At 44.7% G+C, this 27072-nt stretch overlaps 2 protein-coding genes across 3 annotated transcripts in view; both read left to right on the forward strand.

Moving 5' to 3' along the window:
• Nucleotides 1-221: 221 nt before the first annotated feature.
• On the forward strand, nucleotides 222-23549 carry pus7l (pseudouridine synthase 7 like). Its single transcript, XM_078416521.1, has 9 exons — nucleotides 222-334; nucleotides 4330-5216; nucleotides 6100-6259; nucleotides 10377-10575; nucleotides 11795-11893; nucleotides 13809-13890; nucleotides 15006-15286; nucleotides 19778-19831; nucleotides 20917-23549. Coding segments are annotated over exons 1-9 (2115 nt in total). The 5' UTR covers nucleotides 222-332; the 3' UTR covers nucleotides 21268-23549.
• Nucleotides 23550-26166: 2617 nt separating this feature from the next.
• The window catches only part of gxylt1a (glucoside xylosyltransferase 1a), a 35341-nt gene continuing 34435 nt past the window's right edge, over nucleotides 26167-27072 (forward strand). For both annotated transcript variants that reach the window (XM_078416522.1, XM_078416523.1), the window contains exon 1: nucleotides 26167-26570. In XM_078416522.1, coding sequence (XP_078272648.1) covers nucleotides 26398-26570 — 173 coding nt within the window. In that variant the 5' untranslated portion in view covers nucleotides 26167-26397. The remainder of the gene's footprint in view (nucleotides 26571-27072) is intronic.

Consider the following 27072-nt stretch of genomic DNA (forward strand, 5'->3'; position numbering starts at 1 on the left):
CCCCCCGGGCTCTGCCCACTCTCCCACGTCTGCAACAGCCGCCTGAGCTACTGTGACCATTGCCCGGGTCCCCGGCCTCCCCTGTATCTGCAGCCGCTTTCCTTGTTGCAATTCGCAATGCAGCAGTTTCCGATGACGCTCCAGCCGGCGATTCGCTCAATCTCAGCCAATGTAACGGGGACAAGGAGCAGGAAACGGAACTCTTCTCCCTGTCTTTGCCATGAGGAAGGAGCCGGCTCCCACAGTGTGTGGCTTGGACCCACAGTAGTTGGAACAAGGGGGGGGAGGGAGGCATGTAGCACATTTGTTCATTCCTCCGACTGGGGCATCTCATGTAAGTCTATTCCTAAAATAGTTCACCCCTTGTCATACAGCGTGGAAACGGACCTTTCGGCCCAACTTGCCCACACCGGCCAACATGTCCCATCTGCACTAGTCCCAACTGCCTGCATTTGGCCCACATCCCTCTTAACCTGTCCTATCTATGTCTAAATGTTTCTTAAACGCTGTGACAGTCCCTGCCAAAACTACCTCCTCTGACAGCTCGTTCCATACACCCACTCGGCAGCTCGTAAAAAAAGTTACCCCTCAGGTTCCCATTAAATCTTAGATAGACATTCAGTGGGACAGGCAACATCTCTGGAGGGAAGGAATGGGTGACGTTTTGGGTCGAGACCCTTCTTCTTATTAAATATTTCCCCTTCACCTTAAAGCTAAGTTATCTGATTTTTGATTCAGGTTAAAAGACTGCATTTACCCCATCTATTCCTCTCATGATTTGTCCACCTCTATAAGATTACCCCTCATTCTCCTGCGCTCCAAGGATAAAAGTCAGCCTACTCAACCTCCCGATAGCTCGGCCCTTGAGGCCTGGCAACATTCTTCTGCATTATATCTTTGTAGCTTGGTTTCATAATTTGTTTGATATTCCTTCAGTGAAGTCTGTTTTGCTGTGTTGAAGATGCTACGTAAACATAAGATTTTAACCTTGTTACACAATCTCACCAGCCTTTTTTATTCACAGAACTAATTACTGCACAGTCCCATCCCCAATGAAAATGGCAACACACATTCCACCATTCCATGCTACCCCTCTCTGTGATGCAACACATTTGTGGGGAAAACTCTGAGCTGCAGAGAGGTTGCTTTTAAAGGCAGAGGTAGGATTGGGTGGCAGGAGCAGGGATGGACTCCATCACCATGTTCATGCTGATATCACCTAGCTAGGCTGACCCCTGCAACTGCGATCCAGTGCTACCACCAGGCCAACAGGCCTTTATGGTCAAGCTAAGATTATAACACAAAAAAAAGTTTGGGACGAAGGGTACAAGATAGAAACATAGAAAATAGGTGCAGGAGTAGGCCATTCGGCCCTTCGAGCCAGCACCACCATTCAATATGATCATGGCCGATCATCCAAAATCAGTACCCCGTTCTGGCTTTTTCAAGCCCAACCTTTCCCAACATATCCAAGTCGCCCTGCAGCCTCATAGCATCCTCCTCGCAGCTTGCACTGGCATCCACCTTTGTGTCATCTGCAAACTTAGATGTTACATTTAATTCCCTCGTCTAAATCGTTAATATGTATTGTAAACAACTGGGGTCTCAGCACCGAGCTTTGCGGCACCCCACTAGTCACTGCCTGCCATTTTGAAAAGGACCCATTAATTCCTACTCTTTGCTTCCTGTCTGCCACCCAGTTCTCTATCCATGTCAATACCCTACCCCCAATACCATGTGCTCTAATTTTGCACACTCATCTCTTGTGTAGGACCTTGTCAAAGCTTTTTAAAAGTCCAGATACACTACATCCACTGGCTCTCCCTTATTCATTCTACTTGTTACATCCTCAAAAAATTCCAAAAGATTAGTCAAGCATGATTTCCTCTTCATAAATCCATGCTGACTTTGACCGATCCCATCACTGCTTTCCAAATGCGCTGCTATAACATTTTTAATAATCGACCCCAGCATCTTCCCTATTACCGATGTGAGGCTAACTGGTCCATAATTCCCCGTTTTCTCTCTCCCTCCTTTCTTAAAAAGTGGAGTTACATTGGCTACCCTCCAGTCCACAGGAACTGATCCAGAGTCGAGAGAACATTGGAAAATGATCACCAATGCACCACGATTTCTAGGACCACCTCCTTGAGTACTCTGGGATGCAGACCATCTGGTCCTGGGGATTTATCTGCCTTCAGTCCCAACAGTTTACCTAACACCATTTTCTGACTAATGTGGATTCCCTTCAGCTCCTCCCTCCAATTAGATCCTCGGTCCTCTAGTATTTCAGGGAGATTGTTTGTGTCTTCTTTAGTGAAGACAGAACCAAAGTACTTGTTTAACTGTTCTGCCATTTCCTTGTTTTCCATTATAAATTCACCTGTCTCTGACTGTAAGGGACCGACATTCATCTTCACTAATCTTTTCCTTTTTACATACCTATAGAAACTTTTACAGTCAGTTTTTATATTTCCCGCAAGCTTTCTTTCATGCTCTTTTCCCCCCCTCTTAATTGACCCCTTTGGCCTCCTCTGTTGAGTTCTAAGTTTCTCTCAGTCCTCTGCTTTGCCGCTTCTTCTGGACAATTTATATGCCTCTTCCTTGGCTTTAACATTATCCTTGACTTCCCTTGTCAGCCACTGTTGAGCCACCTTCCCAGTTTTATTTTTTCGCCAGACAGGAATGAACAATTCCTGGAGTTCATCCATGCGGCCTTAAAATCTTCGCCATTGCATCTCTACTGCCAACCTTTTAAGTATAATTTGCCAGCCTATCCTAGCCAATTCCCGTCTCATACCCTTCAAAGTCTCCTTTATTCAAATTCAGGACCCTAGTCTCTGAATTAACCGTGTCACTCTCCATCCTAATGCAGAATTCCACCATATTATAGTCACTGTTGCCCAAGGGGCCTTGCACAACAAGATCGCTAACTAATCCTTCCTCATTACATAATACCCAGTCCAGGATGGCCTGCCCTCTAGTTGGTTCCTCTACATATTGGTTTAAAAACCCATCCCGTATACATTCCAGGAAATCCTCCTCCTCAGGGCTGTTACCAATTTGGTTGGCCCAATCTATATGTAGATTAAAGTCACCCATGATAACCGCTGTACCTTTGCTACACGCATCCCTAATTTCCTGCTTGATGCTATCCCCAACCTCCCTACTGCTGTTTGGTGGTGTGTACACCACTCCAACAAGCGTTTTCTGCCCTTGGCTATTTCGCAGTTCCACCCATACCGATTCTACAGCATCCAAGCTAATGTCTCTCCTTGCTATTGCATTTATCTCCTCTTTAACCAGCAATGCCACCCCACCTCCTCTTCCTGAATATCGAATACCCCTGCATGTTTAGCTCCCAGCCTTGGTCACCCTGTAACCATGTCTCCGTAATTCCAATTATATCATATCCCTTAACTACTAATACGATGACGCCTAAAACATTGCGACTCTTGTGTATGGACTCTGTGGTCTACTGTCTTACACTCTTATACTTGGTATGATTGTGCCTAACGTACAGCAGGATTGCCACTGAACTGTATGCAAAAAAATAATTTCATTGTACTTTGGTACACATGGCAATAAAATAACATGAAACCATTGCATTTTTGCCCATCCGCACTAATCCTGTTTACCTCCATTTTGTCTGTATCCTTTGAGTACCTCTCTAAATGCCTCTTAACATAGTCATTGCATCTGATTCTGCCACTTCCCCTTGCATGAGTTCCCAAATAAACAATCTTCTGTAGGGGGGAAACTTACAGAACATGGATAGGCGATGTTTTGGATTGAGATCCTTCTTCAGTGATTGTAGTAGGGGAGAGAAAGCTGGAAAAGAGAAGCCAAGGTGGAATAAATCCTGGCAAGTGATAGGATATAGGTAAGGGAGTAGGGGGGGAGAGGGATGTTGGGGTTGGCAGATGATTGGAGTAAGAGACAAAGGTGAGAGATGGCAGGTGGCCGGGGGTGAGGCGAGGGTCGGCAGAGTCAATGGTTGTGGCCCGTGGGCGGCTGGAGTGCAGGTGAGGGGCGGCAGGTAGTGGTCTACCTGGTGGCGGCAGGTCGTGGCCGGGGAGGTAGTGGTGGCGATGTCGGCAGCCCGGCCTGGAGGTGAGGCTCGATAGGTCCGTCCGTTACAACCGAAATCCATTATGAGGAGGTCCGTTAAAATGAGGGTTTGCTGTGTTGTAGTGATTTACCTTTAATACCTTGTGCGGTTATTGCCTTCTGTACACTTGCAAACCCATTGCCTAGCCTTCCCTTCAGTACCGCGCTGCTCCTCCAGGGCCTTTTGATTAGATGTTGTGCTTTTGCTTTTTCTCCAAGGTATGACATGGAGACCGCCTGGTGCTGGGTCAGTGATCACGTTGGTTTCCATGGGACGATCAAGAACTCGGCCAGCGATTTTGTAGTGACGGAGATCGACATGTGTGGAAGGCTGGTTAATGGCGTTGATTGTGTCTGGGATACTTGCACCATTGACAGCAGCCAACCCCAGCCCCGGCCTACCCCAAGCAAAAGGCCAAAGAAACGGGAAAGATCGCCAGCGAATGACTCTGAACGGGCAGGCGTGGGTGAATTAGCAGATGCCACTGTTATACCCAGTGGTGCCATCCACACCACTGATCCTGAGCTGTCGGAGTCTTCCCTTAATTCCCCTTCAGTTGAAATGAAGGGACGTGACTTAGAGGTGCTTCTGGGATGCTCGATAGCCGAGTCACTGGAACAGTTTGCAAGTTCAGTGAAAGGGGAAAGTCCGGCCTTGGAGGGGGAAGAGGAGGCCACACTTTTACTTGTGACTTTCCAAGAGAAAGGCCAGCGGGCATCGGTCCACAAGGCCGTCCGGCAGAGATATCCCTTCCTAAAGACCATCACCAGCAGCGCCGAAATACGTGTCAGGCTCGACCCTCAGTACTCCGAGCTCCGTCAGCTGGTGTCTGAGGAAGAAACCGAAGGGCTGTTCCGCTTCTTGGATTCGAGGGACACAAGTTCCAAGTTTTCCTTTCAGCCCGATGGAAACAAGGAACACCGGAAGGCCGTCCATCATTTTGTCAGCAGGTATTTTGGGAAGCTGCTGGAAACCAAAAGCTTTTCCGGGCAAGGGGATGGGAGCCGGCGCGACGCGGTGATTACCGTGAGGTTTCGAGACAAGATTAACGGCAGCAGGAAACGAGCTGCCCATGAATACCAGGGGCCATCAGCACCTTACACAGGTAGCAAATCCACTGCATGCTCTTCAACAATGTGGCGGTTATTGGGGGGTGTGGGGAGGGTTGGGAACTGTAATGTTTGGACATTAAGGAGGTGAGGTAGGGAAAGGCAGTATTTTCTAGAGCTTAATGTATTTATTTTCTAATATATTTTCTAGAAGTGAATGTATTTGATCAGGGGTTAATGTTTTGCGCTGTGGGGGAACAGTGCTGGGGAAGGGTGGCTAGGAATTGGCATGGACTTCTTGGACCAAAGGAGGAAGTCTTGCCCGGACCTTGTGCTTTGCACAACCTCTAATGCTTTGCCACCCTCTCGCAACCAGTGGCATATTCAGACAGTGTAGTCACTGTTGGCATGTTGCCAATGGACATGGTGAACTGTCTAATGAGCAACACACTGTGGCGAGGCTGTTTATTCCTGTAAGACCAGCATGTTTGGAATGATGAATGTTCCCAGTTGCCAACAAAGACCATAGCACGGTACGGCACAGCACAGGGAAAGGCCCTTAGGCCACAATGTCCATGCTGAACATGATACCAAGACCAACTGTTATCTGCTTGCACTTAATCCATATCCCTCCATTTCCTATGTATCTATGCGCCGATCCAAAAGTCTCTTAAACGCCACTATCGTATCTGCTTCCACCACCACCCCTGGCAGAACATTCCAGGTACTCACCAGCTTCTGTGTGGGAAAAAAACTTTGCCCCACACATCTCCGTTAAACTTTGTGATTTAACAAATAATCCTCTCCTTGATTTATTTGAGATGGATGGACATGAAGGAGAGAGAACCAAGGTTGCGAGGCGGGGGTTGGTAGTAACTGGGGTCCTTGACTATTGTTGATGTGGTTGGGCTTTCAATCCGTTCTGATCCTATTTTGAAGCTTTCACCTTGCACAAGGTGAACATGGAGACTCTGGATGCTGTGGCGAGCCTGGCCTCCCAATTTGGCGTGCTGCCGTCGGACTTCAGCTACGCAGGCATGAAAGACAAGAAGGCTGTCACTTCCCAGACCATGGTTGTGAAGAATGTGACGATCGACAAGTAAGATCAAAATCACGCGCTTTTAAAAAAGTTTGCTCAAGTTAGAATGGGCACCATTTATTGGCCACCCATGGTTGGCAGAAGCAGATGGAGGGACAGAAGGAGCTTCTCAATCATCAGCTGGCGGGGACCAGACTACAGAGGCAGACCAGGTGAAAATAATGGCTGACGTCCCCTTGACGTGTTCAATGGGACATGGTTGAGCCAAACGAGCTCCAAGACCTGCACTTCCATCATTGCTAAGGACACAAATTGTTGGAATAACAGCAGGTCAGATGGCATCTGTGGAGAACAAGGATAGGTGTCGTTTCAGGTCGGGACCCTTCTTCAGACCCAAAATGTTGCCTATTGTGGAAGAGTAACATGACAATTGGCAAAGTGCTGGCTCGGATACGTGACTCAAAAGCTATAAATGCGTTTACTTCAGCAGTAAACGTACAGCTAGCATTGTGTAGGATGGAACTGTAGATGCTGATTTACACTGAGGATAGCCACAAAATGCCGGAGTAACTCAGCGGGTCAGGCAGCATTTCTGCAGAAAAGGAATAGGTGACGTTTCGGATCGAGACTCTTCTTCAAACAGTCTGAAGAAGGGTCTCGACCCGAAATGTCACCTATTCCTTTTCTCCAGAGATGCTGCCTGACCCGCTGAGTTACTCCTGCACTTTGTGTCTTTGCACTACTGGCATTAGTCATCTCAGATCACAAGTTCACTTTCACAATATATTACTATTATATTTCTGCTGTTTTCAGCAGAAGCACATTGCAGAACAAATGCTTAGCCCAATAGTTTGCTGGAACCTTCACGCACAATGTTAAGAAACTTGCTTACTTGGTTTAGTTTAGTGATACAGCCCAGAAACAGGCCCTTGGACCCACCGAGTCCGCACCGCCCAGTGATTACCCCTTACACTAGCATTAGCCTACACTTTAGGGACAATTTACAATCTTTATCGAAGCCAATTAACGTACAAACCTGTACGTCTTTGGAGTCTGGGCAGAACCTGATCACCTAGAGAAAACCCATGCGATCACGGGGAGAACATCAAAATCCATACAGACAGCGTCTGTATTCAGGATTAAACCCGGGTGTCGGCTGCCTCGGGTAAGGCAGCAACTCTACCCCTGCGACTCTAGGGGTTTATTCCTTGGAGCGCAGGAGGATGAGGGGTGATCTTATAGAGGTGTATAAAATCATGAGAGGAATAGATCGGGTTGATGCTCAAAGTCTCTTGCCCAGAGTAGGGGAATCGAGAACCAGAGGATATAGTTTTAAAGTGAGGGGGGAGAGACTTAAGGGGAACCCGAGGGGTGTCTTTTTCACACAAAGGGTAGTGGGTGTATGGAACAAGCTGCTGGAGGAGGTAGTTGTGGCAGGTACTATTGCAACATTTAAGAAATATTTAGACAGGTACATGGATAGGATAGGTTTAGGGAGGTGGGCCAAATGCAGGCAGTTGGGACCAGTGTAGATAGGACATGATGGTCGGTGTGGGCAAGTTGGGCCGATGGGCCTGTTTCCACGCTGTATGAATATATGCTTCTGTGGCTGTCACTGGGAATTAGTTGTGTTTTTCATTACGCATTTCAGTGCGTTATTCATTGCCAAAGGCAACTTGTTGCTCAGATGCTGTATCTGTTGGAAAACAAAGTTGAATGACTTGGATGAAGGGATTAAAAGTACCATTAGCAAATTTGCAGATGATACAAAGCTGGGTGGAAGTGTGAGCTGTGAGGAAGATGCTATGAGGTTGCAGGGTGACTTGGACAGGTTGTGTGAGTGGGCGAATGCATGGCAAATGCAGTTTAATGTGGACAAGTGTGAGGTTATCCACTTTGGTGGTAAGAATAGGAAGGCAGAGTATTATCTGAATGGTGTCAAGTTAGGAAAAGGGGACGTACAACGAGATCTGGGTGTCCTAGTGCATCAGTCACTGAAAGGAAGCATGCAGGTACAGCAGGCAGTGAAGAAAGCCAATGGAATGTTGGCCTTCATAACAAAAGGAGTTGAGTATAGGAGCAAAGAGGTCCTTCTGCAGTTGTACAGGGCCCTAGTGAGACCGCACCTGGAGTACTGTGTGCAGTTTTGGTCTCCAAATTTGAGGAAGGATATTCTTGCTATTGAGGGCGTGCAGCGTAGGTTTACTAGGATAATTCCTGGAATGGCGGGACTGTCATATGTTGAAAGACTGGAGTGGCTAGGCTTGTTTACACTGGAATTTAGAAGGATGAGAGGGGATCTTATCGAAACATATAAGATTATTAAGAGGTTTGTCACGTTAGAGGCAGGAAACATGTTCCCAATGTTGGGAGAGTCCAGAACCAGGGGCCACAGTTTAAGAATAAGGGGTAGGCCATTTAGAATGGAGATGAGGAAAAACTTTTTCAGTCAGAGAGTTGTAAATCTGTGGAATTCACCGCCTCAGAAGGCAGTGGAGGCCAATTCTCTGAATGCATTCAAGAGAGAGCTAGATAGAGCTCTTAAGGATAGCGGAGTCAGGGGGTATGGGGAGAAGGCAGGAACGGGGTACTGATTGAGAATGATCAGCCATGATCACATTGAATGGAGGTGCTGGCTCGAAGGGCCGAATGGCCTATTCCTGCACCTATTGTCTACTGTCTAATCTGCCATTATACATTCAAATAATTGCAGACTTCTGCCACAAACAAACCAACAGCTAATTTATTAATTGTATTATAAAATCCTCTGCGAAAAAGTATTTTGTTGCCCGATCATGATGTGACTGGAACAGGATGTTGCTGCGATGTAGTACTAAATTCGGACAGCTGTATGGAAGGCCACACCTACACCTTTGGGCATGGGTTGATTGTTTTAAAACAAGCCATAAAAGTAAATTGAGTACCCCTCATGTTGTTTGTTCAGCTGTTCATGCATTATCTCAAAGAATTAATAAACAGCAGTAAATTAAATAACATCACATTCTCAATATGATCTCCCTGTTCTCTCAATAAAAATGTTCAATTATGTGCCCTCCCCTCTTTACCTTGCTCCACAGTGTGCTTCATTTTGTTGGTTTAAAAGCCGTTTGTAACTTCAATGGTTCTTTCTTGTCATGTCAGCACAGTGAAATTCTTGTCGTGTCAGCACAGTGATATTCTTTTGCACGATCCACAAATGTTTTTGAGATGCTCTCCCTGTTGCATGCTGCCTTTTCCGCAGTGTTGACATGCAAACTTGGCCTGAGGTTTATAAAGTTCCAGAGGATTTACAGCCCTATGAACTGTGGTCAAAGAAAGTTCCTATAAAAACTCCATGAGATAAATGACCAGAATGTGTGTGACTTGGACTTGGTTTAATGGCTTATTCGAGGGGAAAGTGTGAGGAAACGTTGACCCTCCATTGTTGCAGTTGTCCTCAGTACTGCAGCCTGAATTATTTGTTCAGGCCCCTGGAGCGAGACATTGCCACGTAGCTTCTGACTCAATGGATTTAAAGAGCTGCTGCCTCACAGCACCGGAGACCCAGGTTTGATCCTCGCCTCACGTATTGCCTGTGCACGATCTTCATGTGACCACGTGAATTTCCTCCAGGTTCAGTTTCTTCCTACATGTGACAATAAAGTATCATTCATTCATTCATTCATTCATTCATTCATTCATTCATTCATTCATTCATTCATTCATTCATGCACATCCCAAAGACGTGCGGGTTTGTAGGTTAATTGACCGCTGAAAAATCGACCCTAGTGTGTAGGGAGCAGATGAGAAAATGGGTGACGTTTCGGGTCGAGACCCTTCTTCAGTCTGAAGAAGGGTCTCGACCCGAAACGTCATCCATTCCTTCTCTCCTGAGTTGCTGCCTGACCTGCTGAGTTACTCCAGCATTTCGTGAAATAAATACCTTTGATTTGTACCACCATCTGCAGTTATTTTCTTACACTAGATGAGAAAGTGTTATTACCTAGAACTTGTGTGAACGGGTGATCGGTAGTCTGTGTGGACTTGATGGGCCACAGGGCCTGTTTCCATGCTGTATCTCTAAATACAAACATGCTAAATACTAAAGTGTTCTGTGTGTTTTAAAAAAAAAGTAGAATGTATGTACAGGTAGCCAAATTCACTACTGTTATACACACTTACTTTGTTTCATGCCAAGGTTAAAAGCAAAGCAGTCGTCCATCCAAAACAAGGATTTGAAGATCTATAACCTGCGAACTACAACTCAACACTTGCGAGTAGGACAACTAAAAGGAAACCATTTTAGTATCATCATAAGAAATGTCAGCAAGCACCTGAAAGATGATCCTGAAGCAAGTCTTGCTGAAAGGGTGTTTGGTGCCATTGAGAATGTCAAGGTAAAGTCCCATTGAAGACTGTGGCCTTTGTTGCATTGAGGATAAAGATCCTGAACTGTAAGGGAATAGAAGGGGGAGATAGTATTTTTGACTCAGCCCTGCATGGTATGTAAGTTTATAGAATCAAAGAACTACAGATACTGGTTTGTACCAAAGTGCTTGGGTAACTCAGCGGGTCAGGCAGCATCTCTGGAGAAAAAGGATGGGTGACGTTTTATGGTCGGGACCCTTCTTCAGACTGTAAGTTAATGTTTGGTAAGGATTTCATCCTCCATCTTTGTCCTTGGGTCAGCTTGGTTGACAGACAATGATGGGTCTGAAATGCCAATTGATGCAATGCATAGATTATGCAAATGCAATGTTCAAAAGTTCAGAATCATTAAAACGTAAGCATTTGGGCCATTCGGTCCTTTCTTATTTTAAGTTAATTTACTCCTCGGCAATTGTTTCATAGCTTTGCAGATAATGTGATCCTCTGGGTGCTTTTCAAATCAAGTGAGCTCACCTCCCCACCCAGGCAGGGAATTAATGATTCCCATCACTTGTTGATATTATCTTTCATCATCTCGCTTGTAATTCTTGCACCAATTGCTTCGTGTGATCACTGACCAATTTAGTCTCCTATTCCTTTTCTCGAGAGATGCTGCCTGACCCGCTGAGTTACTCCAGCATTTTGTATTTATCTTTGGTGCAAACTAGTATTTGCAGTTCCTTCCTACACTTATCCCCTTGCTTGGTTCAGAACCCAGGATACTGTATATTTTGTTTAGGCCTGGCATTTTATCAACTCTTGTAGATGTCCAACCTATTATTACTTCCATAAGATGGACTAGAAAGTACAGCTTTGAGTTATCAGCTCCTCCTCTAGTGTGATAAGAGTATGCCACTGAAGTTTGAAGAAGGTGCACGCCCCGAAATGTCACCTATTATTCGAGCACTTTGTGTCCTTTTGTGTAAACCAGCATCTGCAGATTATGCTATTGTTTACTATCCTTTGTGGCAGGCACGGACTGTGTGGATTTGTTATATTATTAGCTAAAGAAAAGTTAATTTATTTTTCCTGTTCAAGTGAAAAATTCTAGTTGGTTCTTGAGCGAGACTCTCGTGATTAAAAAGCAACGTCCATTTATTTGAATGATAAGTTATTATGTATAGAATTTTGATTTCTCTCATTCATTCTAATCAGATTAGTACCGACAATTCATTCTTTCCATTGCAGGAGAAAGGATTTGTAAACTACTATGGGCCTCAGCGGTTTGGCCTGGGACTGAATGTTCAAGCCGATCAAATTGGTTTGGCTCTTCTCAAGCAGAATTTGGTAAGACTTTTTCAAAGCGAGCATTTTTAATTCCTTCTGGTGCATAGGCACACTGCAGTGATCACACGGAGTTGTGGGCTTGAGGACTTTGGGCTGTTACTATACCATTTCTTAGCAACAAAAATTGGCCTGGATCCTCAGGTTAAATTTTAACCCGTTTTCTGGGCGATTTGTGTATTGTGTGTCCTGTTAATGTCCTTGAAATTGGAGATAACCTGTACCATACCTCTGAAGCGCAGGAAGGAACTGCAGATGCTGGTTTACACCGAAGATCAACACAAAATGCTGGAGTAACTCAGCGGGTCTGGCAGCATCTTTGAAGAGAAGGAATAGGTGTCGGGTCAAGACCCTTCTTTAGACTCTGTAGAATTGATACAGAATATTCAGAGCATAAACAGTTTTACAGCTCAGAACTTATTAGATAAAATTATACATGGTTCATTTAAACAGAAGCTCAATTGTCACTTGAAAGTGAAAGCGATGAAGAGTTATATTGCTAGGTGTAGATAAAAGGGACAAGAGGAAGATTGTGCAAATAATAAATAGGTTTTGAGCATTTGAGCCAAATGATTGTACTACACTTTTTTTTTGCCGGAGCAGTGGATCCTATATTTAAGGGCCTGTCCCAGTTACGTGATTTTTAAGGCGACTGCCGGCGACTGTCAAAGTCGTAGCAAATCGCCGACATTTTCTTTTATCCTACGACATTGACCACGACAATGCCGAGTCAGGTCGATACAAGTTATTTTTTTTGTGACACTAGCACCTGGCTAAGAGATTACACCGTCTTTGGAAACATCGTAAAATTCCCCCGCTTACCTGACCGTCAAACTGTCGCCTCCAATCTACCTGTCAAATGTCCTGACGGTAAATAGATTGGTTAAACAAAACTATCTTCTGGTATCTTCAAATGGCTTTTCTTAATTTAATATTACGTGCTTCTAAATGCATCTGTGACAACCTAGCAAACCTGGGGACAGCATGCGACAGCGCCCGCAATAAGCTACGATACCTGGCGACAAGCCAGCTGTCGCCGAGAAATTTCTAGCAGGTAAATTTTTCCGCGACGCGCCGAGATCCGCTACAGAGTAGGGGAATCAAGAACCAGAGGACATAGGTTTAAGGTGAGGAGGGAAAGATTTAATAGGAACCTGAGGGGTAACTTTTTTACACAAAGGGTGATGAGTGTATTGAACGAGCCAGCTGGAGGAGGTAGTTAAGGCAGGAATTATCTCAATGTTTAAGAAACATTTAGACAGGTACCATGGATAGGATACATTTAGAGGGATATGGGCCAAATGCTGGCAGGTGGGACTCGTGTAGATGGACATGTTGGTTGGTGTGGGAAGATTGGGCCAAAGGTCCATGCTGTGTGACTCTATGACTTTCTAAGGCGGTTCGGCCCCTCGGGCCAGTGCTGGCTCTCAGAGCAATCTCCTCTCTATCAGATATTTCCCTGAAACCTGTTTCTCTTTCCAACACGTAATCCACTTAACCAAATGTCAAACAAACAAGTCTTTGGGTTGTGGGAATAAACTGGAGCACCCAGGGGAAATCCACAGAGTCACAGGGAGAACAGGCAAACTGCACACAATGAGATGCAAACCCAGGCCCTCTGGAGTTGTGAGACAGTGCCACCTTGCTGCCCAAGATGGTATTGGCTTGGAGGTTAAAGAAAACTTCAATTTCTGCAGAGCCTTTTCACGCACTGAGGTGTTGATCCACTAGGAAATTGGGAAGGGAGGTAGCATTAAAATGATTAAAAGTGCTTAGTTACCTGTCTTGATGTCTTTCTCTTCAGCTAATGTCATATTGCACCTCTGGGAAGTATGTTATGATGTGAGTCACATTTGAAACGCCATTGTTGCTGATGTGAAGACCGTTAGTCACTGAACTCCTTTATATCTGCACTCAGGTGACAGCTCTGCATTTATTCTTTACTCCAGAAGAAGGAAATGATCCTGTTAATAAGGCCAAAAGACATTTTATTCATACTGGTAAGTGGCAATAGCCAAAATCAAAAATATACATTTTTAATTTTTAGATTTTATTTGCTTCTTGTTAAGCAAATAAGTGTAGACACGAGGAACTGCAGGTGCTGGTTTACCAAAAAAAGACACAAAGTGTTGGAATATCTCAGCAGGTCAGAGAGCATCTCTGGAGAACATTGCCTGTCCATGTTCTCCATTGATTGAAGTGGTTTTTCGCCCCGCTGTAAATGCATTGATGTGAATTCCATCTTAAGGTCTCAAAATGCCTCATGCAGGTGAAGAGTATGAAGGTCCCGACCCGATACGTCGCCTATTCTTTTTTCTCCAGAGAAGCTGCCTGACCCGCTGAGTTACCCCAGCATTCTGTGTCGATCTTCGGTGTAAACCAGCATCTGCTATCATGTGTCTATCTTCATTAAGTGGATTACCTGTGAGTTAGGTACTGCTGTTTAGGGAAAGGCCTATGTCATACATTAAGAGAGATACTGTACTTCATTGTCTGTGAACTGCTTAGTTTGTCTTGGGATTGTGAAAAACACTTTATCTTTGTTCCTGAATGTAAGGTAAAACAAGATATATTCTCCACAGCAAGAGCGGGGTTAATACTTGGAGATCTCCAGCGATTGTACCTGTCTCCGTCAAAAATGTTTAACCACCACCAGAATATACTCTCTCACTTTAATTTTAGTTTTAGTTTTAGAGATACAGCGCGGAAATAGGCGCTTCGGTCCACCGGTTCTGCGCCGACCAGCGATCCCCGCAAATTAACACGATCCTACAAGGATGCTTGATTAAAATTTAGCTTTTTATGAACCACGGAGTTATTGATTATCACTATATAGAACTCGCTGTTGAAGGGACAATTTTCACATTTACCAAGCCAATTTACCGACATACCTGTACGTTTTTGGAGTGTGGGAGGAAACCAAAGATCTCGGAGAAAACCCATGCGGTCATGGGGAGAACGTACAGACTCCGTACAGACAGCACGTATAGTCGGGATTGAACCCGAGTCTCCGGGGCTGCAAGCGGTGTACGGCAGCAACTCTACCGCTGCGCCACTGTGCCGCACTTGAGGCCCTGCAGAATCCTTGACATCATCAGTGTTTTCTTTCCTTCAGAGGACGCCAAAGCAACTCTTGCCCTGATGCCAGGGTACAAAACCAGGGAGCGACTGGTGCTCCGCGCATTAAATCGCTATGGCAACAGCCAGGAAGGCTGCACCCGGGCTTGGCTCAGTTTACCACACTACATGCGCATTCTGTACGTGCACTCGTATTGCAGTAGGATCTGGAACGAAGCCGCAACCTTCCGCTTGAAAACCTACGATATGCATGTTGTGGAGGGAGACTTGGTCACCTGTGATAAACTTGGGCAAGAACTTTTATCTCGAAACAATCAGGTAAGTTAATTTGAAGATTTTAAAAAATCCTAGTACTTTCTTTTCTGCCGCACTGCTTTGCAGGAGACATCTAGATTCAAGAGTCAAGTGTGTTTTATTGCCATATGTCCCAGGTAGAACAATGAAATTGTGACTTGCTGCAGCACAACAGAATATGTAAACATAGTAATATGCACACACAAGCAAACAATAGTGCAAAAAGACAAAACCAAAACCAAAAGTCTATGTAGTTCTGCGCTTATTTGAAGGCTGAATGTTTAATAGCCTGATGGCTGTCGGGAAGAAGCTGTTCCTGAATCTGGATGTTCTATCAATTCTCTCAATCCTTTAAGAATCTTTTCTGAATGAGTACAAGGATGCTTGATTAAAATTTAGCTTTTTATGAACCACAGAGTTATTGATTATCACTATATAGAACTCGTTTGTTGAATGCTGTGCATACACACCCACCACAAGTTTGTCCCTTGGTGTGAATCTGATTCTCATAAAGGAAGGAGGGAGACTCTCGCAAGAATAAACGGCCTTTTCACTGAAAAAACCCAATAATTTTTGCTTTTTAATTTCAAATGTCTTTATCCCGACAAAATCAAGTAAACTAGCGGTGAAAATTTGATGATTTCCTCAGTAATTAAATGAACTAGCAGGCCACAGGAGATGCTGGAATCTTGAGCAACAAACAGACTACTGGAATAACTCAGCAGGTCAGGCAGCATCTGTGGAGGGACAGGGCGGCACAGTGACGCAGCGGTAATGTTGCTGCCTTACAGCGCCAGAGACCCGGGTTCGATCCCGAATACAGGTGCTGTCTGGACGGCGTTTCTACGTTCTCCAATCGCATGGGTTTTCTCTGGGTGCTCAAGTTTCCTCCCACGCTCCAAAGACGTACCGATTTGCAGATTTACTGGCTTCGGTAAAATTGTACATTGTCCTTAGTTTATAGATAATAGGTGCAGGAGGTGGCCATTCGGCCCTTCGAGCCAGCACCGCCATTCAATGTAATCATGGCTGATCATTCTCAATCAGTACCCCATTCCTGCCTTCCTCCCATACCCCTTGACTCCGCTATCCTTAAGAGCTCTATCCGGCTCTCTCTTGAATGCATTCAGAGAATTGGCCTCCACTGCCTTCTGAGGCAGAGAATTCCACAGATTCACAACTCTCTGACTGAAAAAGTTTTTCCTCATCACGGTTCTAAATGGCCTACCCCTTATTCTTAAACTGTGGCCCCTTGTTCTCGACTCCCCCAACATTGGGAACATGTTTCCTGCCTCTAACGTGTCTAACCCCTTAATAATCTTATATGTTTCGATAAGATCTCCTCTCATCCTTCTAAATTCCAGTGTATACAAGCCAAGTTTGTAGGATAGTGCTATGGTACTGGTCGGTGCAGACTCGGGGGACCGAAGGGCCTGTTTCCGTGCTCTATCTGTAAATTAAGGGAAATGAATAGACAATGTTTGAGGTCGGAAGAAGGGTCCTGACCTGAAATGTTGTAGGTTCATTTCCCTCCACAGATGCTGCCTGAGTTCCTCCTGTCTGCTTTTTGCTAGTAATGGGTCATTTTTGGTCCAAAATGTTGCTTTTTACAAGTTAGTTGATTCCAACATCTGTGTCTAGTAAACATGATTACGAATATCTTGGCTTCATATCCATGGACATCTCCAGTGTCTCATAATATTAGGATTATATGCTGCTGAGCTGAGAAGAAAGAGAGATGATCTCATAGGAAGGTGCAAAATGACAGCCTTCTGCTTCTGTTTGTTACGCCCTTATGTTGTGAGTGGATTTAATTGGCAATGGTTTATTACTGTCCATGAGTGTTATCTAATAACTAATTTAATCTACAGTAGTTTTGGCTCTGATGACAATTTGTTTGCATTCATGTAAATCTGCCAGAGGCGTGGTGTTCAGTTTAATGAAAAAAGACACAGAGTGCTGGAGTATGTCAGTGGGTCGGGTATCTCCGGTGAACATGGATAGGTGATGTTTTGGGTCGGGACCCTTCTTCAGAAAGATTGTGGTAGGAGGTGGAGGGTTACTCCAGCACTTGCATCTTATTTGGTAAACCAGCACCTGCAGTTCCTTATATCTTCAGTTTAATGCAGATGCTGATAAATCATTAGAGGCGTTGTCTAGTCCCTCAGATGAAAATAATAAGAATTCATACCACGACTTTAGACTTTTAGTTTAGACTTTAGAGATACAGCATGGAAACATGCCCTTCAACCCACCGAGTCCACACTGACCAATGATAACCCATACACGTCCTTGGAATGTGCGAGGAAACTGGAGCATCCAGAAAAAACCCACACGGTCACAGGAAGAATGGACAAATCCGTACAGACAGTACCCGTAGTCAGGATCAAACCTGGGTCTCTGGCACTGTAAGAGAGCAGTTCTACCGCTGTGCCACTGTGCCGCCCCTATAAGACTAGACTACAACACGTATAGTCAAAGAGAATTTCCTTTGCCTTTATCCTTTGATAAATGGGCTAAAACCAATGGTTTACTAGCTCATGCACAGCTTGCAATTAGTGGGCCCTTGATGTGGTCAAAGGGGTGTTGCTTTTCCCATGTTAAAATCATAACCCTTCAAAGTGCTCAATCAGATCAAAAGCACTTTGGAATGTCCTGAGAACCTGTACTTAAAATAGCATTTTAATCGCATTTCATGATTTTTATTCTGCGGAATTATTTTTTAAATTTGCCTGTTGTTTGCAGATTTGAGTTGTTCTTGATCTGGGGAACACAGTGATTAACACCATCACCAACAACTCATTACAATACCGATCCAATTATTGTAGGATTAATACTTGAAGACTAGAGCAGCAGCATTCCACCATTGGAAATAAACCAGGACATTGCAGATCTAATTTGTATTTTGCAAGCTGCCTTCTAAAAATACAAGTAAACAATATCCACTGACTCCTTTGTCTATGCTGCTATGTATTTCCTCAAAGAATGAGTTCCCCACCTCAGGATTGTGGATCTTTGGTCAAGTGTGTTGGTTATAAATCCTAGCCCACAACTAATAAGAACCGTGTGTGTGTATATATACACACACTCACACATATATATATATATTTGTGTATATATATATATTTGTGTATATATATTTATTTGTGTATATATATATATATATAGTGTATATTGTGTACAAGAGCCAAAACATTATGACCACTGACAGGTGAAATGAATAACATTGATTATCTTGTTACAATGGCACCTGTCAAGGGGTGGGATATATTAGGCAGCAAGTGAACAGTTGAGTTCTTGAAGTTGATGTGTTGGAAGCAGGAGAAATGAGCAGGAGTAAAGACCTGAGCGACTTTGACAAGGGCCAAATTGTTATGGCCAGACAACTGGGTCAGAGCATCTCTGAAACGGCAAGGCTTGTGGGGTTCTCCCGGTCAGCAGTGGTGAGTACCTACCGACAGTGGTCAGAGGAGGGACAAACCACAAACTGGCGATAGGGTGTTGGGCGCCCAAGGCTCATCGATGCGCAAGGGCAACGAAGGCTATTCCGTCTGGTTCGAACCGACAGAAGGTCTACTGTGGCACAAGTCACAAAAAATGTTAATGGTGGTCATGGGAAGAATGTGTCACAATACACAGTGCATCTCACCCAGCTGCGTATGGGGCTGCGTAGCCACAGACTGGTCAGAGTGCCCATGATGACCCCTGTCCACCGTCGAAAGCGCCTACATTGGGCACGCGAGTGTTGGAATTGGACTTTGGAGCAGTGGAAGAAGGTCGCCTGGTCCGATGTGTCCCGTTTTCTTTTAGATCACGTGGATGGCCGTGTACGTGTGCGCCGTTTACCTGGGGAAGTGATGGCACCAGGATGCACTGTGGGAAGCCAACAAGCCGGTGAAGGGAGTGTGATGCTCTGGGTAATGTTCTGCTGGGAAACCCTGGGTCCGGCCATTCATGTGGGCGTCAATTTGACACCCGTCACCTACCTAAACATCGTTGCAGACCAGGTACACTCCTTCATGGCAATGGTATTCCCCGATGGCAGTGGCCTCTTTCAGCAGGATAATGCGCCCTGCCACACTGCACACATTGTTCGGGATTAGTTTGAGGAACATGATGAAGTGTTCACGTGTTGCCCTGGCCTCCAAATTCTCCAGATCTCAATCCGATCCATGGTGGCGCCACCTCGCAACTTGTAGGACTTGAAGGATCTGCTGGTAATGTTTTGGTGCCAGATACCACAGGACACCTTCAGGGGTCTTGTAGATTTCATACCTTAGCGGGTCAGTGCTGTATTGGCGGCACACGGAGGACCAACAGCATATTAGGCAGGTGGTCATAATGTTTTGGCTCATCAGTGTGTGTGTGTGTATATATATATATAGTACATATATGTGCGTGTACTTGTGTGTAGGTTGAATTGCTTTAAGAAAAAGTGTCTATTGTTATCATACAGTTTTGAAGAACATCTTTCAGGAAAATTAACAACATTTGAATTGTTCCCAATCAACTTAGGTGCATGTTGTGACAGCCAAAGATGTTGAGTCAGGAAATTACTCTATTAACCAGGTAAGGATTATATCTCAACCCTTATCCATTCATCATTGAAGGACTTTCGGGAGAAATGTATGCATATTTTCTGGATTATGTCTAAGTAATGTACAATATTGATCTTTATTGAAGGAAGAAGATGGTTAATTGATTTTAGGAAAATGGAAAAACCTGAGTATTTTATTCTAGGATTTTCATCAATGTAACAGTGCAGCCAAGTTAGTGTTCATCTAAGTTTCTAAAATTAATTTAGTATAAAATCTGAAAAAGGGTCCTGATCTGAAACATCACCTATCCATGTTCTGCAGGGATGCTGCCTAACCTGCTGAGTTAGTCCTGCACTTTTGTCTTTCCATGGTATAAACCTTGGCTCAGTCACACCTTATCTTACCCCTAAATTGGAAAGCTGTAAGTTTGAGCTAATTTCAGCATATGCGCATCTAATTTAGGAAAGCCCTTCAATTTAATTCTAATATTCAAACTATCTCTGCACCCTCAGGAAGGTTAAAAGGTTTTACAGCATTACTCAAAGAAATGACGGTGCATTCTCAAATTGTTATGATCACTAAAACAGCAGATGACCTGATCATTAACATGATGTTTGTGGGACCACAGGCACAAAGGAAGATTTGGATCGGAAGACAGTACTGTTTCTTTAATGATAACTTTCATGCTGCTTAAAGATGTTGAGTTCGCCTATAAAATAGTCACTGGACTTCAGAAGTGTGTTGGCTGTGGAATATTTAGGGTCAACTTAGACAGAAAATCTTGAAGAAGGATCCCAACCCGAAACGTTACCTATCCATGTTCTCCAAGGATGCTGCTTGACCCACTAAGTCCTTACTCCCACACTCACCTTTCTTTGGTAAACCAGCAGTTTCTTGTTTTTACTGAAAACCATTAATTGTATTACATACGGTTTTTAACTAGTGTCTAGAGTCAAGAGTGTTTTATTGTCATATGTCAAATTCTTACTTGCAGCAGCACAACATACTGTAGTACTCTGTAACATACTTCTCATGTTAAATTATAAATGAAGAGGTTGCTTTTCAATGTTTTCTTTGAGATGGAATTTAACCTGGTGTTTTTGTATTTAACTTAAGGTTGTTCTTCCAATGCCCGGTAACAGCATCCAGTATCCATGCAACAAGCTAACTTCATGGTACCAAGAAGCTTTGGTGAGAGACGGACTACAGGGTTGCAGGTTTCGAATCCCTGCACTGCAACTGAATGTCCCAGGATGTTACCGGCCTCTCCTGGCACGACCTCGACGGCTCGAGTGTCGGTGGTGGGAAGGCGAAGAGGTGCTTTGCACAAAGGAAGAGTCTGGCTTTGCTGTTGGTGAAGCCGACCTGCCGCTGGAAACGGGAGACGCACTTTCTTTGTCATTCAGCCTGAATCCGTCAAACTATGCAACGGTATGTCTCAGGGAAATAATGAAATGCTCCGCATAGTTTTACTCAAATTTTGTGCCTTGGCATAGTCACGGATGGTCTGGTCATAGACCCAGTAGATAAGCTGCCACTTTTAGGAAATCGAGCGTTTACTTTTGGAGAGATGGTCCACGTGTTTATGTATGAAGGCTGCTTTGGAAAAAGTTAAGTACTGCAGGTCAATCTTTAAGCTGTGAAAATTGACTTGGCTCAACAATATGAGAAGTGTAGAAAGGAACTGGCTGATGCTGTACTTTCAGTCTGAAAAAGGGTCCAGACCCGGAACCTCACATGTCCTTTTTCTCCAGAGATGCTGCCTGACCCGCTGAGTTACTCCAGCACTTTGTATTTATCTTCGGCAAATGAGACCAGCTTCTGAGTGGAATTTTGGCCTTGGGATCTTCACAGTCTGAATATCAGAACATAACAGATGAAGAAATCTGCTAAACACGGTTTGGAACTCGGGATAAATAGTCCGTGTATCAGCAGATCTTCCCTCTCAACTACAAATGCTGCATCCAAGAGAAACAAGACAGCAAGAGAGAACAGGGATACATAAAACGGACCATCACCAGCACTACGGAGGATTTAAGTCAAGCTGGGGGAAATGATTATATATATTTTGAAGCATGAAGTATGTGTCCTTCAATTATTCTGTGAGCACTTGAATCCAAACTTGTTTCCAGAATTTGACTTTGTTGCACTAAAGCCTCTCAGTGGGTCAGGCAGCATCTCTGGAGAAAAAGAATAGGTGATGCTTTAGGTCGGAACCCTTCTTCAGACCCGAAACATCACATATTCTTTTTCTCCAGATATGCTGAATTACTCTAGCATTTTGTGTCTATATTCAGTACAAACCAGCATCTGCAGTTCCTTCCTACACACTAAAGTCTGTGTTGGCTTTGGCCAAACAACTGTTGGTTCAACATAATCAGCGATTCAGTACTTACCTTTTATTTTATTATGAAAGTAGGAATAGGCAATGTGGTCACCTTGATGATACTTAAATGTGATTTTGTGTCAGAGATGTGCACACTGTGGTTTACTATTGAGGATACATTAAACAACCAACATCATGATACAAGTGCCAATCAACCCCTCTTCATCTGCCATTGCTAGTTCTTGCCGCATCCTTCCCCCTTGCTCTTTCAGTCGAGATGGAGTCTCAACCCAAAACACTGTCTGCCCATTTCTGCCCGACCTACTGAATTCCAGCTGCTGTCGTTTCTGCTCCAGATTTCAGCATCTCTTGTGCTTTCATTTTTTGTGCTGCCCCTTTTCCCAGTTATTTATTAATGTGGCCTCTTCACCTCAACTTGGTGCAAGCAAATATCCAATATCCTTAATTCAGCAGGTTAAGAGTCGAACTAATGGAGAAAATATTTCCTGTGCTGATTCAGTTCATAACAAAGCGGCGGCACAATGACGCAGCGGTAGAGTTGCTGTCTTACACCACCAAAGATCTGGGTTCGATCCAGACTATGGGTGCTTCTGCACAGAGTTTGTACGTTTTCCCTGTGACAGCGTGAGTTTTTTTCCAGGTGCTCCGGTTTCCTTCCACATTCCAAAGACGTGCAGGTTTGTAAGCTAATTGGCTTCTGTAAATTGTCCCTGGTAAGTGGGATAGAACTAGTGTTCGGGTGATTGCTGGTCGGCGCGGACTCGGTGGACCGGAGGGCTTGTTTCCATGCTGTATCTGTAAACTGAACTCAACTAAACAAAACCAAATCTGAAACTTAGAAGTGTGCAATTCAGTATAATGCCAAGAAACATATCCTCACACCCGCCCTGTCTCCTGTTTCCTCGCCCTCAGGAAAAAACAGCTAAGAGCAGGAAAATGTCAGAACTGCCTCTGTTATACTTTGTTAAGCACGGTAGTTAACCAGTTGAATAGTCTACTACTGTTGTAATGTTCCCAATGTTTAGTTTGAACTGAGACAAAATTTGTGCAGTTTTTCTTTCTAAGTACTTGTTTTTCCCACAGGAATACTTTCAAGGACATTGGACTCAATAAAACAAACAGCTATTGTTGCTCTAAAATACCCTGAAGATCTTTATCTTAATGTTTGATACAAATGGGTGGCAAGGTGGCACCGTGTATAGTAAATCAATTTATTGGTTCATTAAGAAATAACAATTCCCTTATTTATCACAGTATAATACAAACCGGTATAGCATACGATATGTAAAATGCATTGGTTTGCTAGGGTTGGATTGGTCAGTAAAGCAGTGAGAACAAGCTGCCTCAATGTTGGACAGAAGCAGCAATGGTCTTTTTCTTGGACTTCATTGATTTGAGATGATTAAGCTATAAAGCCAAGGCTGGCATTGATGATTTACTGATCGATGAGCTCTTGATTATCTGCTAAGTCCTCAACCTTCACACACTAACCTATATAAACCATTTTGAAAGGTCTGTCAGTATTCCGTTGGTTCATTACTATTTTGTCTGTCTCTGCGCTCTAACTGATCAATAATAAACATACCAAAGGTGACCTCTCCTTGATTAAACAAGGGATTGTGTACCCTCTTCATCTCTGGCCTTACTCATGAGTTCGTGTTGAAACAATTTCTTCCTGCGAAGATCACTCCAGTGGCTTGACAAGTTACTTGCCTGTCTTATCTGTCTGAAGGTATGGTAACAGGTTCTCACACTTTCTTATCTGAATATAACTAGCATTGTGTGTTTATCTTATTGTGGTCTCTCCTCATCCCCATACCAGGGAGATTCTGCTGCTTTTAGAGATATGCTAAAAAAAACTACAAGATAAAGTTTTTCATTCAAATAATGCTGTCTCAACATTCTCTCGAGTTATGTTTTTCGTGTGCACTGTGTAATCATAGAATCACACAGCACAGAAATAGGCCTTGTCAAAAGCCTTACTGAAGTCCATGTAAGCAAAATTTACCACTTTGCCTTCATTAATGTTCTTTATTACCTCCTCAAAAAACCTGTTTGTGACATGATCACACAATTAGATTATGCAGTTAATATTTTATTTCAGTAAATACCTCAATTGTTTTGCCTGTATTCTTAACAACATAATCAATAGACTAACTTTCAGCATATCAATAAAGTTGTACATCTCTGGTTGGCAGGTTGTTACTAATGAGTTCCTAGTCTGCTGAAGACAAGAAACAATATTTTCTCCTTTCCCTTGAAAGTCAATTGTTTGTATTCTATGCTCCCTTCAAACTCACCCGGGCCCATTTATATGTTCCATTGAAATGCCCCAGATTCTACTTTTCACATTCTCGTTAAAACCAGCAGGTTTGGTGGAAGATTTAGTATATTTAAAACTTTTAAACAAGGTGAATTGAAACCAGATCTGCAATGGACCCCAACTTTACTTCATCAAAGATGGACACAAAATGCTGGAGTAACTCAGCGGGTCAGGTAGCATATCTGGAGAAGGAAAAGGTGACGTTTCAGTTTGTGTCTCGACCCGAAACGTCATCCATTCCTTCTCTCCTGAGATGCTGCCTGACCTACTGCGTTACTCCAGCACTTTGTGAAATAAATACCTTCTTCAGACCTTCATCAGATCTCTGCAATGGATCCCAAACTTTACTTCATTCTATGCCAGATCCACGCCTTCAACAAAACTCACCATCACCACCATGGTGGGCAGCAGTGGTAGCGTTGCTGCCTTAGAGCGGGGCTGGAGGCCCGGGTTAGATCCCAACTACGGGTGCAGTCTGTACGGAGCTTGTATGTTTCCCCCCGCAATATAATGTGGATAAATGTGAGGTTATCCACTTTGGCGGCAAGAACAGGAAAGCAGAGTATTACCTGAATGGTGACCGATTGGGAGAAGGGAAGATGCAACGTGACCTGGGTGTCATGGTGCACCAGTCATTGAAAGCAAGCATGCAGGTGCAGCAGGCAGTGAAGAAAGCAAATGGTATGTTGGCATTCATAGCAAGAGGATTTGAGTTTAGGGGCAGGGAGGTTCTGCTGCAGTTGTACAGGGCCTTGGTGAGACCGCACCTGGAGTATTGTGTGCAGTTTTGGTCTCCTAACCTGAGGAAAGACGTTCTTGCCTTAGAGGGAGTACAGAGAAGGTTCACCAGATTAATCCCTGGGATGGCGGGACTTGCATACGAGGAAAGACTGGATAGACTGGGCTTGTACTCGCTGGAATTTAGAAGACTGAGGGGGGATCTTATAGAAACATATAAAATTCTTAAGGGGTTGGAGAGGCTAGATGCGGGAAGATTGTTCCCGATGTTGGGGGAGTCCAGAACCAGGGGTCACAGCTTAAGGATAAGGGGGAAGTCTTTTAGGACCGAGATGAGAAAACATTTCTTCACACAGTGGTGAGTCTGTGGAATTCTCTGCCACAGAAGGTAGTTGAGGCCAGTTCATTGGTTATATTTAAGAGGGAGTTAGATGTGGCCCTTTTTGCTAAAGGGATCAGGAGGTATGGAGAGAAGGCAGGTACAAGCTACTGAGCTGGATGATCAGCCATGATCATATTGAATGGCGGTGCAGGCTCGAAGGGCCGAATGGCCTACTCCTGCACCTATTTTCTATGTTTCTATGAGATCTTCGGTTTACTCCCACACTCCAAAGACGTACAGGTTCGTAGGTTAATTGACTTGGCGCAAGTGCAGATGGTCCATATTGTGTAGGATAGTGTAAGTGTGCGTGGGAATCACTGGGACAGACTCGGTGGGCCGAAGGGCATGTTTCCACGCTGTATCTCTAAACCACACGACTTACTCAGCAGGTCGGGAAGCGCCTGCGGAGACGGATCCTGAGTTAACGACACTCTGCCGGCCGTTGGCGGGCCTGGAACGCCCGCGCGCGTGCACGAGACACACCGTTGCCGGGGCAACCGGCCCGCGCTCAGGGAGGAGCCGCCCATCCGGCCGGCGGCCATTGGTCGGCCCCGCGTCACCGCGGTCGACGGACGGTGGGGAAGAATGTGGGCGGGGCTGCCTTTGAACCTTTCCCTTTTAAAAAATAAATGCGACTCTGCCAGAGATCTTTAAATATATTATAATATATATAATTATGGAAGGATGCCAGAGGCATGTTTTGCAACGGTTGAAGGGGAGGTGAACTGATTTGAACCGAGTGCTGAGGTGAGGGGAGCGGAGCCGCGCCGGCTCGAGCTCCCGGTTAACGGCCCGCCGGCCGGCGGGATGCGGCGCTACTTCCGCGCCGCCCTGCTCTGCTCGGCCTTCGTCCTCCTGCTCCTCCTCTACGTCTTCAACCAAATCGCCGGCGCGGAGGAGGAAGAAGCGGAAGAAGAGGCTGGGGGAGCATCGGTTCCGCGCTGGAGAGACAGGGATCATGAGGCGGACCCATCTAGCAGGTAGAACCGGCCGTTTAAAATGGTGGGGGAGGGGAGGGGGGGGGCCGCGGCGGCAGCGCCTCCTGACGGCTGGGAGGCCAAACAGCGCCACTGCTGTCAAGGGTCCCCATTGCAAACAATGGTTTGACAATAGATAGACGCAAAATGCTGGAGTAACTCAGCGGGTCAGGCAGCATCTCTGGAGAGATGGAAGAGGTGACTTTTGTGGTCGAGATCCTCCTTCAGGGTCTCGACCGAAAAAGCCACTTATTCCTTTTCTTCAGAGATGCTGCCTGCCCTGCTGAGTTTCTCCAGAACGTTGTGTCTATCTGCGGTTTAAACCACCATCTGCAGTTGCTTCCAACACAATGGTTTGACAATGTCAAGAGAGTGCCAAGAGTGTTTAATTGTGCCTTTTACCCAGAGGGGCGGGTGGTGCCGTAAGCGATGGCAACCTCGTCAACGGTCTGTCTATCTTTTCGTCTTTTTTGTTATTTTTAGTGTGTTTTAAAAAGTTTGTGTT

This window comes from Rhinoraja longicauda, chromosome 20, assembly GCF_053455715.1.
Source record: "Rhinoraja longicauda isolate Sanriku21f chromosome 20, sRhiLon1.1, whole genome shotgun sequence".
Taxonomy (NCBI): Eukaryota; Metazoa; Chordata; class Chondrichthyes; order Rajiformes; family Arhynchobatidae; genus Rhinoraja; species Rhinoraja longicauda.